The sequence below is a fragment of the Chiloscyllium plagiosum genome, chromosome 13, assembly GCF_004010195.1.
Source record: "Chiloscyllium plagiosum isolate BGI_BamShark_2017 chromosome 13, ASM401019v2, whole genome shotgun sequence".
NCBI classification, from domain to species: domain Eukaryota; kingdom Metazoa; phylum Chordata; class Chondrichthyes; order Orectolobiformes; family Hemiscylliidae; genus Chiloscyllium; species Chiloscyllium plagiosum.
In genome coordinates, this window is record NC_057722.1 from 66019199 (window position 1) to 66037524 (window position 18326).

Below are 18326 nucleotides of genomic sequence, written 5' to 3' on the forward strand. Positions count from 1 at the left end.
AGCACTGTGGTGCATCTTTATTTGAAGGGAGAGAGGGCATTGATATTTGACTCAGCTCGGGTAAGTACAAAGGCAGACCATTTGGTGAATCATGCCTGTGCATCCACTCTGAACGAATTCAAAATATACACACTTTGTGGGAGTGCTGGAAAATGTTGTTCAGATGCAAATTTTATGTTTAAATATTGGAAGGATCTCAGTTTAAAAGTTAGGCAATATTGGCTTCTCAAATGGATGACTTCAGGAAGGGATTATGAATTGTGAAGCAATATCCAAGAGAACGCTCATGATTCTACACTTGCCATGTGCAGCAGGAACCATGCAATTTTTGTATAAAATAATTCTGAATACAATAAAAATTCTAGTTTCTTAGCTTATCTGAAGTAGAACTACTATTTACTGTAAATAATCACTTTCCTAGTTTCTGATCAAAGGTTCAGATGGGGGAATAATGTAAACAAACAAAGGATTCAACAGGAAAGACCTGCATTATTACAGCACTTGCTACAACGCCAGGACATGAAAAAGCATCTTACAGCTCATTAAGTACCTTTGAAGTGCAGTCAGTGCTGTGATGTATTGGAATCCATGACCAGTAGTGCACAGTAGGCACCCTGAACAATGCAAAAAATTGACGAGAACATCTGATTCTTTTCATCTTGGTTCCTGTGAAAGGTTACTTTTAAAATAATGTTTCATATTACGTGCTGAACCTACAAATCTCCAGTCTGTTAGGCAGCCACATCAGTTGGAAATGTGGACATAAAGCATCCATGATCGATTTTCCAACCATTTAAGAGATTTCACTCTTAGGATAAAGTTTCCAAAAGTTGTGAATGATCCTAACTTTCTGTCTAATATACAACAGATCAAGTAGTTATACCTGACAAAATACTAATACTGTGATTTTTTTTACCAGAATGTTTACATTATTTCATGCTATGAGGGAAAAAAAAATGTATCTCAGGGACGGTTTATTTCAAGTTCGATATCTGTGGTCGCACTTATATAGAACAGTCAGGAGCTAATAAATGCTGTATTTTCTATTCAACATTTGATTATAGTTTCTCATAACCCTTGTTTTTAAATCTCCATCAATATTAATAGAACACAGATTATCTGACTATGTGAGTTTGCTTTGAACAAATTGACAAATTTCCCCACATCAACAACAGAAGCTGCAGTTCATTAATCCATTGTCGGCTATCCCTCAATACAAAGGAAATGTCTACTCAAGTGTGGTCAGTATGTGAGTCTATGTGAGTCTCCAGGTGACTGAGCAGTTAATTCTTAAGCCACTTATCTTTGGCACATGGGGCAGGATGTCCCATGAGGTAGTGGGATCTGGCTTCCTATTCTTTCCTGCTCTGTCTTATCAGTGAGACATTGCAACTCGGTATGTTGCAGCTTTGGGGTAAGTTGTCACCATTCTAAACAGTTGGTAACGAGCTCCTCCCAGTCATTAATGTCAATATTGTTAATCCTTCTACCTTCAATTCACTATAATTCTCTCTATTCTAATTTTAAAAATCACAGCAATTGATTGATTTTTCTGGTTCGTAGGAGAGACTCTAATCAATTTAGACCTGTTCATTTTGTTCACCTCTATTTGTTTACTAAGTGGTTCTGTTACCTGTTGTTTACAATCTCCAAGCAGTTATAACACTGATCATATCACCACATTCCCTTTACCTTCATATGACCTTATTTAAGTCGGTGGTAGCTATTTTAAGTGCACACAGCTTACAAACACAAGCAATATTCTGATGAAAGGTCATCAACCTGAAAAGTTAACCATCTTTCTCTTTCCACAAATGGTGCCCTGACCTGCTGAGTATTTCCAGCATTTTTTTGTTTTTATTTCAGATTTCCAGCAACTGCAGCATTTTGCTTTTGAATGCATGTCTCTTCATTTCCAATTGGGACTGCATACAACTGAAACCATATGATAACCAAGGCTTATGATGCAGTCACAATACTTATCAATTCATTTCATTTGGCAAATGATTTGTTGGGCATTAACAGTTTTAGAGTAATTTGATTGATATGAGATATCAGCAAAAACAAAAGGGCATTAATTTATCCTTTTTACAGAATACAAATTAATTCATTCCAGCTCAGCATATCATCCACTTACAAATCCTGGAAGAAGACATTCTAGACAATATTAAGTACAGCAGGAACAGTTTGGCTACCAAACGCGGCATTTCTGTTCAGGATTCATGTAATCATTCTTTGTACAGTGAAAAGCATTACTGAATTGTTCAAAATTCTGGAGAGATCCTAAAACCCTGTAATATAAGAAAAATAAAAATCAAGATTCAATTTACAGTCCATAAATGTTGGCTATACAGACACTGGGATTATATCAGATAAATCTAGTAGGTACCAGAATTAATTTAAAAAGAGAACATTTGCCTTTTTCTGAAGGTAGCTGGAAAGGAAAGAGCTGTACAAAGCTCTGGTAGGAGCCTATCTGGAGAACTTCAGTTCTGAGCATCTGAGTATTGCTTTGGAATTAGTGCAGTCAAAATTCACTAGAATGGTCTTTTTCGAACAAACCTCAACCGAGAAACTGGTCTGAACCACAGCACTGTAATCTCTCCCAAGGGTCAATGAGACAGGTTCCAGATCCAGGCAGAAGTGGGTACTGCAGATGCTGGAAATTAGAGTCGAGGTTAGAGTGGTGCTGGAAAAGCACAGCAGGTCAGGCAGTATTGGAGGAGCAGGAAAATCAATGTTTCGGGCAAAAACCCTTCATCAGGAATGAGGCTGGGAACTTCGGAGGTGGAGAGATATCGCTCCACTTCCAAAGTTCTCAGCCTCATTCCTGATGAAGGGCTTTTGCCCGAAACATCGACTTTCCTGATCCTCAGATGCTGCCTAACCTGCTGTGCTTTTCCAGAACAACTCTAACCTAGGTTCCAGATCCAGCCTAGCCAGAGCAAGAGTAGAATCATGTGCTGTTACCACCAATTTGATCCATATCAGTTGTCTAGCCAACAGAGTCAAAAGCTCCCACATCCCACAGGAGTCCACATTTCGATGCATGCTGCAGTATCGAGCTATAGAACAGAGATGGTTAAAGTTCCAATTTCTTCCCATGCTATGGCTGAACAGGAATCTCTCCTAGTCCTCCTACCTGCTATTGGTTCATGTTGGAAAGATTTACCAGTTAATTGACTGTGTTATGAGTACAACGTCCTTGGCAATCAAGTTCTGGAGTGATGTTGAACTTTGAGCTTCTGGCGATGCCATGTGATCCTCTCCCCAAAACAGTGATGGGGATAAATTAAAAAATGAGGGCAGGTTTAGATTTATATTCATTTGAATCCAGAAGCTGTAGGAGTGATCTAACTGAGTTGTTTAAGATGATTGAATGGTTTTATATTGTGGAAAGGACTAAATATTTCACCTGGTGGGTGACTCCAGAACAAGTAGGGTTCAGGGAAAATAACCTTTTATAATAGAGCTAGACTATCAGGAAGTACTCTTCATATGAAAGTAGAACACATCAAAATACTCTGCACAAACTGATTTTGGGGCTCATTGACAATTTCAAAACTGAAACTTAGATTTTTTTTGCTCAGTAAGGATGTTAAGAATTCCTGGACAAAGGCAGGCAGATGGAGTTAAGATATAGATCAACAATGATTTGGAATTTTTAAATTACTCTGTCAGAGGATGTAAGTGTTCCAGCATTGGTTGCCTAACCCTAATGTCTCTTCAAAAGTGGTGGTAAGCAGTCTTTTTGAAACATTGTAGTCCTGATGTGGTAATATACCTATAGTGCTGTTCTGTAGCAAGTTCCAGGATTTTAACCCAGTGATAGTGAAGAAACTGCAATTTATTTCAAAGTCAGGATGATGTGGGAAACTTTTGGGTGGTGGTGTGTCACAAAGTTACTGTGGAGATAATTATGCCCACTGCTTCACAGACTATCACACATCTGCAATTACCACAAAAGATAACTATTTGCCCGATTGGCCACTGTTCAGGTCAAATGCAAATTCATTCGAGGTTTCATCAACCAACAGAAAATGATGTCATTTGCAATAAATTCACTTAACTTTAACACATGACAGAGAAAATATAGAATCGATGGTAGCTAGGAAAAAGGTGATCAAAAGATGGAATTGATTGTAGCTAGGAAAAGGATTATCCACACAGGAAGTGGATGAGATCCTAATGAGTACTTCACATTAGTATTCACACTGATGGCAAGTAAATGGCAAGATCCTTAGGAGCGTGAATATAAAAAGAGGAATCTTGGGGTGCAAGTCCATAGCTCCCTGAAAGTGGCAACACAAGTGGAAAGATGGAAAAGAGGCATATGCCATGCTTATTTTCATTGGTTGGGCCATTGCTTAGAGTATAAAAGTTGGCAAGTTATGTTGCAGGTGTATAAAACTTTAATTAGGCCATATTCTGAGTAATGTGTGTAGTTCTTGTTGCCACACTATAGGAAGGATGTCAAGGGTTTGGAGTGGGTGCAAAAGTGGTTTACCAAGATGTTGCCTGGATTGGAGTATTTTAACTATCATGAGAGGTTGGACAAACTTAGATTATTTTTGCTAGAGTATTGGAGGCTGAAGAGCAACCTGTGGAAATATGGGCCTGGTGAGGTGCTGGCAGGTGGGACTAGGCTGGGTTGTGATATCTGGTCAGCATGGACGAGTTGGACCGAAGGGTCTGTTTCCGTGCTGTACATCTCTATGACTCTAGATAAAATTATGAGAGGTATGAATGTAATGGGTAGTTGGAATCTTTTTCCCAGTTTGGAAATTTCAAATATTAAGGGGCATAAATTTAAGGTGACAGGGGGAAAGTTTAAAGCAAATGTATGAAGCAATTATTTTACCAGAGAGTGATACATGCCCAGAATATGCTGCAGATATGAAGCAGATAACTTAGCAATATTGAAGGAACATTTACACAGTCACATGAACAAGCAGAGAATAGGGGAAATTGATCACGTGCAGATGTATGTGTTTAGAATGACATCATTGTTGGCACAGACATGGCAGGCCAAAAGGTCTGTTCCTATGCTATGCTGTTCTATGTTCTATGATTGATGATTACTAAGCCACTACTACACAACTTAAACTATACTCTTTAAAACCCTCATAATCCACCATACTCCTGATGTTTGCCTTGTGGAAAGACTTTGGGGAGTCAGGAGGTGAACTAATTGCCATGGAATTCCCAACCGCTGACCTGACACTGTAGCTGCAGTAGTTATATAGTTCCTTCAGTTAAGTTTCCAGTCAGAGGCAACCCCAGGATGTTGGGGATTCAGTGATGGCAATGTCATCAAATATCATGGGGAGATGGTTAGATTTTTGCCTTGTTGGAAATAGTCATTGCCTAGTACTTGTGTGGGGAAGAATGTGACCTTCCATTTTCTAGTGCAAGCCTGAATGCTGTCCAGATCTTGCAGCGTATAGACATGGGCTATTTCAGTACCTGAGATGTTGTGAATGGTGTTGAACAGTGTGTAATCATCAGTGCCCATCTCAGTGTCTGGTCTCAAGATGGAGGGAAGGTTGGTGGAGCAGCTGAAGGTGAATAGGCTGAAGACACTACTCTGAGGAGTTTCTACAGCAATGTCCTACAGCTGATTTAGCTCAAAATACCGCCTTTGCTCTCGGTATTACTTCAACTTGTAGCATGGTTGTATAGTCTACTCATGTGTGTTCCTATACTTCTGAATTGGCTTGCATCTGTCATGTAATACTGGCTCATAGACAAACAGTGGATATTTTCAAAAAACAGATAAACATTAGTGAGACAGAGAAATTTAGTAAGGGAATTGGAGACATAGAGTTGAGAGAGCTAATGTCACATTTTCCATTAGCAGGTCAAGATAACTGAAGATGCACAAGAGGCCTCAGAGATATCAGCAGGTTGTAGTGCTGGAGAAATTCATAGAGATCAAAAGGAGTATAGTCATTGAGGGATTGAAAGGATGAGAATTATAAAATTGAGATGTCGATATACTGAGAGCTAATGAAAGTCTGTAAAAAAAAGATGAATGTTGAATGTTCTTAATGTGAAATAGGGTTGGAAAGCAGTGTTTAATATGAAATCATGGTAATGGAGGTTGGAAGGTAGGTCAGTCTTTACTACGTAGGATTATTTTATGGGTTTCTTTGATAAAATTAGGAAAACTTACAAATCAGATTTCATGCTAAAGAGTAAAAACCCTCACCTGAATTTGCCTGGGCTATGCACATCAGTCTTAATGGAGTTGACAGCATATTCTGGTCTGTATATTCCACACCACACCTGATAAGGCAATAAGTTACAGTCATTACAGTGTAAGCACATTTTAAGCTGCTCAAGTTATGGCATCAGAACCAAACTATTGTGACACACCTATAGAGCAGGTTGGAATTGAACCCAGACCTCTGGTCCAGAGGGAGTGATACTACCATTACCACAGCAACACAAGAGTCCTCTTTTTGGGTATATTCTCATCACATACTAGCTTTTGAAAAAAAAAGAATCATATGGATCAAAGGGAAACTGTTTTTCTCTTAGCTATTTGAAAAAAAGCTGTTCAATTAGCTCCATAGACTCTCCTGGTTTTCACCATCTTCACACAAGCTTTGACATGAAATGTTTGTTTAATTCTGCTAATCGAAACCTTTCCACCATCCTTTCAGTCTGTGCCTTCCAAAGCTTGCCAAACTGCTGTGCAAACAGATTCCTCCACAGTTCCTCAAGAGGGACCTTTGAAGGGATATGGAAAGGGTCACTACTTGGTGCTATTGCCTCAACAGAGGACAACTACATAATGATATTGATCAATGATATTACTGTTCAAAATCAGACCCAGTTCAAACAGGAGATAAGTTCTGAAAAGGATGGTAGATGTGTGGAATCATACCACAAAAAAGCAGCTGAGGCTAACGTAATTAATTATTTTAAATTTGAGATCAACAATGTTAGTCAGAAAAATGAAGGAAAATGGAGCTCAGGCAGGTTAAAACACACTTACTGAACGATGGAGTAGGTTTGAGAACTGAATCACCTAATCCTGATACAAAGCGTTCTACCAACAGCAAGGTACAGGGATGACTTTATTACATCATCCAGTCATGTATCTTAAATAGGTACTTGGTTGAAACAACCTCATCTGTCACAGCCTGAGATTATCTTTTCCTCCAATTTTTTTAAGGTAAATTAGGCAAAGGTGCCACACTGAACAAAATAACACAGGGACATGTTGGTGTACGCCAGACAAGACATGAATGACAAATTTCCTACCTTAAAGGACATTAGTGAATCAAATGGGTTTTAACAACAATTCATGGCCCCTATTACTGAGGCTAGCATTCAATGCCAGACCTTTATTAACTAAATTTAAACTCAGCAATGGATGTGGTGGGATTTGAACCCCTGTCTTCAGACTATTCAGTGTTTTGCCACCTGCCACCGTCTTCCCCAGTCCGCCCTTGTAATGCACTTGAGGATGTTTTAGCATGTTACATGTGCTATATAAATACCAATTGTCAATGATTTCTTTTTTGTGATTTAACCATAGTACCTTTTTTTTATCTTCTCCTCAAATTTGGAGGCTATTCAGCCCATTAGTTTGTACTAGTTCTTTGGAACAGCTCTCCAATTAGTCCATTCCAGAATACAACTTTGTACAGAAAGTCTCTTCATCTCACACTTTGGTTCTTGTTTATTCCTTTTAACCTTGATGATGTCCTGCACAGTGAGACGTGGCTCCATTATGGTATTTTTATTATGAAAATAAAGAACTATTTAATCCTTAATTGCATGTCAGAAATCTCTTGAAAGCTAATGAATAGTGACTGGAAATTAGTTCTGCAGCTTCATGAAAAATGCAAGCTCTGACAGCAATGAATAAAATCAATTCTATTTTTTATATTGACATTTCAGAGTACAATGAAGATGCTTTAAATCCTGACATGAATTATAATGGAGGACTTAAATAAGACCATAAGGCCATAAGATATAGGAGTGGAAGTAAGACCATTCGGCCCATCCAGTCCACTCCGCCATTTCATCTTGGCTGATGGGCATTTCAACTCCACTTACCCACACTCTCCCCATAACCCTTAACTCCTTGCGAGACCAAGAAGTTATCAATCTCTGCCTTGAAGACATTTAACGTCCTGACCTCCAATGTGCTCCATGGCAAAGAATTTCACAGGCCCACCACTCTCTGGATGAAGAAATGTCTCCTCATTTCCATTCTAAATTAACCCCCTCTAATTTTAAGGCTGTACCCTGGGTCTTAGACTCCCTGCCTAACAGAAACAACTTCCCAGCATCTACCCTTTATAAGCCATCTTGTAAGTTTCTATAGATCTCCCCTCAACCTTTTAAACTCTAATGAATACTATCCCAGGGTCCTCAGCTGTTCATCGTATGTTAGGCCTACCATTTCAGGGATCATCCGTGTGAATCTCCACTGGACATGCTCCAGTACCAGTATGTCCTTCCTGAGGTGTGGAGCCCAAAATTGGACACAATATTCTAAATGGGGCCTAACTAGAGCTTTATAAAGTCTCTGAAGCACATTGCTGCTTTTATATTCTAACCCTCTTGAGATAAATGATAACATTACATTTGATTTCTTAATCACAGAATCAACCTGCAAGTTAACCTTGAGAGAATCCTGGACTAGCTCTCCCAGTGCTTGTGTTAATTACAAAATGGATTCTTAAATCGTATGTACACATGTTTTGAATATTGTTTCTTAACAAATTGGGTATATTGGATATATCCCTTCAAAGTTATCAGGCCAAAAGTTTGTAACTCCCTATGTAACAGTACCTTCACTACTGTGAAGCAAGAAAGCCTACCCTTCGACTTTTTGGAGAAATTGGGAATGGGCAGTAATTTTTGGGAATATCATTGACACTTAAACTGGGGCTTTTGAGCTGGACCGCAATAATGGAAAAATTATTCTTGGATGCTAACACTACAAAGGGCAAAAAAGCCATCAACCTCAATACAGATATGGGAGGCATATGGCTGGTTCCAGTAAACATTATCAAAAACACATCTCCGAAGGAAAGCCAGCTGGATTATTATTCCTTAGCACCCATCTTGATCCTGCAATTCTGTTCTGAACAGAAATTCCGTGAGGACATTATTTCTACAATTACAGATCACACATTTCATCGAAGTGATTTGATTTGATTTGATTAGATTTATTATTGTCAAATATACTGAGATACAGTGTTATGTTTTGCATTCTAACCAGACAAATTATACCTTAGATTAGTACATCAGGGGAATCCCTGGCTCCTAAGCTGATCGTTATAATATATAGGAGTAGAATTAGGCCATTCAGCCCATAAGTCTGCTCCACCATTTGATCCACTCTTCGCCTGCCTTCTCTCTTTAATCTTTGATCCCCTTACGAATCAAGAACATATCTATATGTGTCTTAAATGCTCTCAATGACTTGGCCTCCGCAGCCCTCTGCAGCAATGAGTTCCACAGATTAATAACCCACTTACTGAAGAAATTCCTTTTCAGTTCATCTCTAAATGTTCGTCCTTTCACTGAGGTTGTAGCATTGGGGCCTAGTGTCTCTTTCTAGGGGAAACATCTCCTCCGTGTCCACTCTACCCAGCTCTCTGAGTATTCTATAAGTTGCAATGAAATCCCTCCTCATCCTTCTAAACCCCATTGAGTACAGACCCAGAGTCCTCAAACACTCCTCACATGACAAGCTCTTCATTCTCAGGATCATTCCTGTAAACCGCCTCTAGATCTGCTCCAAGGCATCCTTCCTTAGACAGGGAGCCCCAAAGCTGCTCACAATATTTCAAATGCAGTCTAAGCAGAGCTTTATACATCCTCAGGAACAATGCCTGCTGTTATTTTCTAGCCTCTTGAATTGCATTGCATTTGCCTTCCTTAACTGACAAAACAGCCTGCATGTTAACCTTAATAGAATCCTGAACTAGGATTTCTCAGTCCCTTTGTGCTTCAGACTTCTGAGGTCTTTCCTCATTTAAAAAAAAGCCTATGCCTCTATTCTTCCAATCAAAGTGCCAAACCTCGCACTTTCTCACACTGTTTTCCACATAAAAGATTCCATTAGGATTTCAGTTCCTTCTGTGATAGGGTACGTGAATGTTGTCTGGGTTATTTGTTTGTGACAATAACCCCCTCCCCTCCTTAATTAGACTACTTAATGGTGCCTATCCTGTGTCATTGCTGTGTAGCTCCAAATTTCAGTCTGTTTTTAAATAATATGTTGCAGGTGGCACTGTTATTATAGAATAATAAATAAACTGCTTAAAACACTATTGTTGAAGAAGTCTACTGGCTTTCCAGTAGAGACTATTTTCTCATTGATATAAAACAAAGGTTGTGTGACCTTTGACTGTTGACTTGGTTTAAAATGCTACACAACAAACTAAATTTCCCCAAAATTAATAAAATAAATAACTATTTTCATTCTCTCAGTCACCACATTTGTGATCTTATTGCTCTGTTATCTTGTTCAAAACCAAACGGTTGTGGGAGCTTCACAGCTGAAGCTGATTCCAAAGGTGCCCCCTCAACACACAATGGAATTTAATTATTCCTGCCACACATCAATGATGTGAGGTGCTTAGCCAGACAGAACAAATCCCGAAAATGTTCAGAGGGAGATACTTGATATCATAGAAACAGGCCCTACAGCCGAACAAGTCAACATCGATCCTCTGAAGAGTAATCCAACCAGACTAATTCCCCGACCCTATTATCCTATATTTACCCCTGAATAATGTACTTAACCTACATGCACCATGCCACTTCATAACTCCCTCATAACTCGCTTGCCAAATTAATTTAACTAGTAAAATCCAAAAGCACTTTAAAGGAATTAAATCTCAGAGAAGAAATTGGAATACATAAAATGCACATAAAACATGTGTCAAAAACATCAAGTTAGCAATGAGATGGCCTCTACTCAAGCTATGAAGGCTTGATTATGGAGTTCATTTTTTATACATCCTAGTTGATGTCTGAGAAAGGAAATTGGGCCTCACTTTTAGGTAGATTATGAGGCTGAAACTGATAAAAGGGCCCTTTTTGACCACTTATCAGTCATCCACTTTGCAATCTTCAGTGATCTCCTGTGGTTGCCAAGAATGTAAAACATTTACTCTGTAAACTGCAAACCCTTCTTGTGGGCAATTGAGAAAGGAGTGGACTATTGACTTCCTTAGGCATTTACTCTCCAATAAAATAAAGTCCCTGCATAATTTCCAGTGTCCAACCTGAGAGGTGGTGCCATGCCAATTCAACACCAACATCCACTTCACTGGAGGAGAGCCTGGGGAGGGCTGTGTCAAGCTCCAATCACACATCGGTCTAATATAAAAGAGGGCTTGCCTGAGTTCACAGAGGTACCATTCCCTCAGCCCAGTTCTTACCGGAAAGAGTAACAATCTCCATTTTATACTGTCCAATATGACCTCATGGAATTAAAGGGAGTATCATGGACATAAAATTGACCAAGGGGTAGAAATCAACAAGTAAGATCCCTTCCTTTTCAGGTTGAATACATGAGTGGGATAATGCTTCCCAGAGTGGAAATTAGGAGCACTGCTCACTCCAAAACACATCAATAGTCTTGAACTGGGTTCAGAGTCTAGATTAGAGTGGTGCAGTAAAATCGACGTTTCAGGCAAAAGCCCTTTACTGGGTTCAGTAAACAGCATAATTTCAAAGTCTGAAAACAGTATGAGATTTGGAAATTGATTGAACTATGAGGAGCTTGATAACAGCCTTCAGGAGAATGTGGGCGGATGGATAAAATGGGGGAAAAAACATGGCTTAACAACTGGTATCCTGGCACAAATACTGCAAGTTGGCCTAATTGCTGTTCAATTCTACTGAGACAGGTTGAAAGCAAAAGAAAGCATAAAATAGCTGGAGGAGAAAATTACTGCAGAATCTGGCGATTCAAAGCGGGTCAGGCAGCATCCATGGAGAGCAAGAAAGTGAACATTTCGAGTCTAGATGACTCTTCATCAGAGCTGACATGAAAGTAGCTGGCCTGACCTGTGCGAAGTTCAGGAAGAATAGCTGATTGTCATTCAGGTCGATCCCAGGGAGCAGGCTATCCTTCCCACTTTTCTTCACATGTAATTGGTAAGCCTGTAAATATACAACCAATGTTGCAGATTATAAACGACTGGATTTCTCAGAAATGCTGTATATATTTGAAAAGAAGGCAGGATGGATCATGAGACAAATAAATCATAGAGTCATAGAGATGTACAGCACAGAAACAGACCCTTCGGCCCAACTCGTCCATGCCAACCAGATATCCTAAATTAAACAAATCCCATTTGCCAGCACTTGGCCCATATCCCTCTAAATCTTTCCTATTCATATACCTATCCAGATGTCTTTTAAATGTTGTTATTTACCAGCCTCATCCACTTCTTCTAGCAGCTCATTCCTTATATGCACCGCCCTCTGTGTGAAAACGTTGCCCCTTAGGTACCTTCTAAATTTTTCCCCTCTCACCCTAAACCTCACTCTCTCGCCCTCTAGTTTTGGACTCCCCCATCCCAGGGAAAAGACTTTGTCAATTTACCCTATCCATGCCCCTCATGATTTTATAAACCTCTATAAGGTCACCCCTCAGCCTTCAACGGTCCAGGGAAAACAGCCCCAGCCTATTCAGCCTCTCTCTATAGCTCAAATCCTCCAACCCTGGCAACATCCTTGTAAATCTATTCTGATCGCTTTCAAGTTTCACTGCATCCTTCCGGTAGCAGGGAGGTCAGAATTGCCCATAATATTCCAAAAGTTGCCTAACCAATGTCCTGTACAGCCGCAACATGACCTCCCAACTTGTATACTCAATGCTCTGACAATAAAGGAAAGCATACTAAATACCTTCTTCACTATCCTATCTACGTGTGACTCCACTTTCAAGGAACTATGAACCCACACTCCAAGATCTCTTTGTTCAGCAACACTCCCTGGGACCTTCCCATTAAGTGTTTAAGACCTGCCCTGATTTGTCTTTCCAAAATGCAGCACCTGGCATTTATTTAAATTAAACTCTTTCTGCCACTCCTCAGCACATTAGCCCATCTGATCAAGATCCTGTTGCACTCTGAGGTAACTTCCTTCACTGTCCACTGCACCTCAAATTTTGGTGTCATCTCAAACTTATTAAATATACATTCTTTGTTCACATTGAAATCAACTATGTAAATGATGAAAAGCAGTGGATTCAGTGCTAACCAGTTTAATATGAGGAACCTTGTCGAACTGAAGTCCATATAGATCACGTCCACCACTCTAACCTCATCAATCCTCTTTGTTACTTCTTCAAAAAACTCAATTATATTCATGAGACATGATTTTCCCACACACAAAGCCATGCTGACAATCCCTAAACAGTCCTAGCCTTTCCGAATACATGTAAATCCTGTCCCTCAGAATTCCCTCCAACACCTGTCCACCACCGATGTTAGGCTTACCAGTCTACAGTTGCCTGGCTTTTCCTTACCACCTTTCTTACCACCTGAGTCAAAGCCTCAGGCACATCCCTCTGATAAAGCACTGAGAACATTAACTTATCTTCTTCTCTTTCAGCTGTTACCAACACTTCTTCTTGTTTACCATGCAATGGAAACTCTTTAACCATTCCGAGGTAATATTAAGCTGATTCAAATTGTTATTCATTCAGTTTAATGGGAGAAAGGTGAGGAGCTGTGGGCCTACAACTTCCTGACTTGTACTTCCTGCCAAGTTACATGCTTTGATATTTACAGGAAAGGAAGTTGACACGATGGCAGTGGGACAATCATGGGTCAAGAAACCGGCAAGGCCAGTGATCAGGAGAGGCTCTGTCAACTTTCACAATCATTAACAATAATCACGTTTCCACAATGTTACTTACATGATTACTGGTAAGTTTTACATTTCTGCAGAGAGTTCAATGGGCATTTAAAATTCTAATCCAACCAATTCTTGAAGATACCAGAGGGGCAAAGGTCAGGAGGTCATTGGTGCAAAGCAAAAGTGCAGCAGCATCAATCAGCAAATTGCAGAGTTTTGCAGTACACACCATATCACTTGCTGGCTGATTCATACACTAATAACAGCTTGCGTCATTAACATCTTATTATTATCCAGTAATATTTAGTCCAGTAAGTGCTTTATGAAGAACACAAGTTAAATTACTATTTCATTGCCTCAAGGAGAGGGTTATATTTTACACAATATCATAATCCCTTGTCTTTTCCCTCCAGCAAAATGATTGACCCCCGCTGCTCTCATAATCTTGCAGAAAATTGAAGCTGGAACAGCTTTAATGGTGAGCTTTCCAACCTTTCTCCTGAGGGCAGCATGGTCATTAACATTGCTACCTCATAGCACCAGAAACCTGGGTTTGCTTCCAGCCTCAGGTGACTGTGTAGAGTTTGCACATTCTCCCTGTATCTGCATGGGTTTTCTCCGGGTGCCCCGGTTTCCTTCCGCTGTCCAAAGATGCACAGCTTAGGTGGATTGGCCCGGCTAAATTATCCATAATGTCCAGAGGTTGTAGGCCAGTGGATTAGCCATGGGAAATGCAAGGTTACTGCCATGGTTTGTGGGGGGTGGGGGGGGGGGGGGGGGGGTGGTGGGAGTGAGGTCTGGGTGGAATGCTCTTTGATGGGCTGATGTGCACTTGATGGGCCAAATGGCCTGTTTCCACACTGTAGGGATTTTATGATTCTGTGAAATCTCCCTCAAACCAGATGACCAGCACCTTCATTGACTCTGCAGCGCCAGTCAGAAGCAGTGGTCATAGCTAGGATTATAGGCATGCTCACCAAGGGTCTCAACAAGTGGGGCAATTAGGGTGAGGACAGGTTCAAGAGGCCACGATTTCATTAAGGGAGGAGTATGTTAGATAATGATCTTGGGGATGATGGTTGTGGTGGGTGAATGGGGAATATCTTTGTTGGATGCAGGAGAGAAAGCACCCATAAAGTAGGTGTACCTGCCCAATACTTGCTTGTCAACAGCAGCTGCTGGACTTCTGATAAGGAAGTGGAAAGATGTGGGCTTTGCCCAGGCTTGGGTAAAAAATCCAGCAGGGGCTGGTTAAGGCCCTTAAGAAACCATTAATTGGCCTTAGAAGCCTAAACAAACCCAAAAGTATGTGGGCCACCCAATACCTCTCTGGAGCTTCATGAGACAAATGGATCCACATTTCTTCTCCAGAGTACTGCTGCTCAGTCTCTATCATATCACAAATAGCCAAACTGAATAGCACTTTCACCAGCTGACTGAAACACTGGACAGTACCTGGCACTTTTACAACCAGTCATGTGACTGCAAAGTAATACTAATGCACAAACCTGACAATTGTTCCAGTTTCCACATTATGTGAAGTATATTACATGTTTAACAATGTTAACACTGAAGAGAATCAGTTGAAGGGAAATATATTTACAACCCAAAGTTTCATATTCAAATTCAGTAGGAATATCCTCACCTATCTTGTCACCTTTAAATACATTCTTTAAAATCTACCTTTGACATCGCTATCGATCACATCTCCTGGTTTCTCCTTATATGCTTGGAATCAATTGTGAAGTACCACAGGAGGTTTTACTATGTTAAGGACACTGCCTGTTAGTCCTGAACCTGAATTTTGTTGAAAAAGACATATTTTTGAAGCTTTTCATCCTGTATGCATCAGGACAATTTGCAAGAATACTATTTCAAGGGGAATAACAAATATATATATACTGTATGAGAGAACAGTGCTGATTGGTTGTCAGGTGGACTCTGATAAGTAGAGGCATTGCCATAGAGAGTGCTTTTTAATTTCTCAGGGCAATGTCCTTAACAGTTAATGGCTTATTTAAAACTTAAGCAAGGCCTAGCTATTACTGCTTGATCATCTTTAATTAGTTTATTCTCCATGCAAACATCTCTACCAATCAGACACCCCCTGCCAACCAATTAGCATTCTCCTCTCATTCAGTATATCCATAGAATCCCTACGGTGTGGAAACAGGCCCTTCAGCCCAACAAGTGCACACCGCCTCTCCGAAGAGTATCCGACCCAAACCATTCCCCTACCCGACATTCACTTATAACTAACACATCTCTGAACACTATGGGCAACTTAGCATTGTCAAGTCACCTAATCTGCATATCTTTGGACTGTGGGAGGAAACCGGAGCACCCGGAGGAAACCCATGCTGTCATGGGAAGAATGTGCAAACTCCATACAGACAGTCGCCTGAGGCTGGAATTGAACCCAGGTCCCTGGCACTGTGAGGCAGCAGTGCTAACCACTGAGCCACCATGCTGCCATATGTGTTGATCTTCCCCTTGGGTTGATATTCTTGTGAATTGTCCTGAGGAGGGTATGATGGAAAGCTTTGATCACACAGGGGTTTTTTCAGTGACACACTGTAAATGTAAGTTTTTGCTGTTACCCATGGATAATAAGTTGACTCACCTTGTAGGCTTGTCTGATGCCTCCATTATCTGCAATGTTCTCTCCTAGTGTATTAATGCCACTGAGCTGCGATTTGAAAAACAAAAATATAACATGGATTAAATGAGCAAATGCAGTGTCTTCCAAGACTGTTTACTTTGTTTTTTGTGATTTTCATCCCACTACAGATCTCACACCAAATAATGCTTGTTAGGGAGGTGGAATTCGCCCATTATGATGCTATTTCCTGAATTTGTAGTCCAGGCAGAAAATGTAGGCCAGGAATTTGCACACAGCTTCCCCAATTCAACTATATATTTGATGAAGTCAGAGCTCTGAAGGAAGTTCTTGCTTTATGTTAACATTTGGGATTAAGCTGGAGAGGTGAATAAAAGGCAAGGGTTACAGTTAAGAAGGAGATGGGTAAGTGTGATTGGAATATTTGTTCATGGAAGATAGTTGCACCGAATGGCCTGTTTGCGTTTGCAATTTCTATGTATCTTATTCACCATTTCCATCTCTTTGATGTTTACACCTTTTGGTAAAATACATAATGTAGCTAACTGCCCTGTAGAACCTAATTAAAGATGCCATATATGTGAGTGTTAGACAATGAGTGACGGGAGATGAACTGGAGGTTTGTTGGGGGGAGTGAGAAGGAGAAATCTGGTCTCTTAGCCAATGTGCACAAATATCTAGTTTTCAGGAAAAAGTGATCGCATAGAATTCAGCAAGTGGTACCATGTTTGTTTTCCAACAGCCTACAGCTTAGCCCAACTCAGCAGAGGAATAAAACCTGAAGTCCATGCAACTCTGTTTTATTACTGTAAGCACCTGACCTATCATTTTGCTGACACCTTTATTTGGAACAAGCTGTTCCTTAGGAGTCTCTGCTATCAGTACTCACTTGCCTCATTCACCTTCTTTGTTTGGTCAGAATTGTCAGTTATTAATCCAAATGAACTGAGAACTACAAAATTTGTATTGAACCTTAAAATAAAGCTAAGACTTGTGGATGTTGGAGATCCGAAACACATTTTTTAAAAAAAAACTCTTCAGGAGTTTTCACTTCACAGCTGGTGCCAGACTGTTGCATTTATCCAGCAATTCCTGAATTTCTATTGACCTTGGTCAATCTAGACTTGATCGACTAAGTAAATTTCTGCTTATTATACTATAAAAAGGCTAAGATTTTTGCTATGATGACTGCCCTTACCACAATTGAAGTCATGATGCATAAGAAGCTACTACTGCAGATGCTGCAAGAGCTGCCTGCATCAAAGAATAGGATCAATAAATATTAAGCAACATTAAGATATTTTAACGAGTGGCACCAATAAAATGTCTTTTTCTACTGTTTCTTTGATGTGCAGAGTTTTAAAAGCTGTGTGATCTCACTCTGCTAGTCTAACAGTTTTTTTGTAGAGAAGATTGATTGCCAGAATATCAGATTTGCTTACCACATCACAGCCAATAACTGGCTGTGTCATTCACATTTAGTTCTTCACCCACTTGCGGTCTCCTTGGCCATCTCACTTTGGACCTTGTCTTCATAACTCACCTCCTGCTCACTGCTCTGCTCTCTCATGCTGTTTATTGCTCCCCATGATCAAGAGAGCAGAGCCACACATGAGAGGGAGCCAATGATGGGCCTAGAGTGAGATGGTCACGGCGCCAACTGAGTGGGATGGTGAGCGAAATGGAGAGCAGGATGAGAAAATGGATGATGAGCATTTACTGGAGGCATAGTACCATTGACATCCTGTTCCAGTGCGACGTACAGTTCATCACAGAGACTCTGGGGGGGATCACTAACATTGGTTTACAGGAGTATGGTTTTCATAATTTTGGAAGTTCTGATAAGAGTCAACAC

General features: G+C 40.2%; 1 protein-coding gene across 4 annotated transcripts in view; it reads right to left on the minus strand.

The window, feature by feature from the left end:
• Positions 1–1844: 1844 nt before the first annotated feature.
• Positions 1845–18326, minus strand: part of LOC122556163 (neprilysin-like) — a 174924-nt gene continuing 158442 nt past the window's right edge. For all 4 annotated transcript variants that reach the window (XM_043702673.1, XM_043702676.1, XM_043702674.1 and 1 more), the window contains exons 20-23: positions 16475–16540; positions 12052–12147; positions 6212–6288; positions 1845–2291 (exon numbers count right to left, since the gene is read on the minus strand). In XM_043702673.1, the coding sequence (XP_043558608.1) occupies positions 2192–2291; positions 6212–6288; positions 12052–12147; positions 16475–16540 (339 nt within the window). In that variant the 3' untranslated portion in view covers positions 1845–2191. The remainder of the gene's footprint in view (positions 2292–6211; positions 6289–12051; positions 12148–16474; positions 16541–18326) is intronic.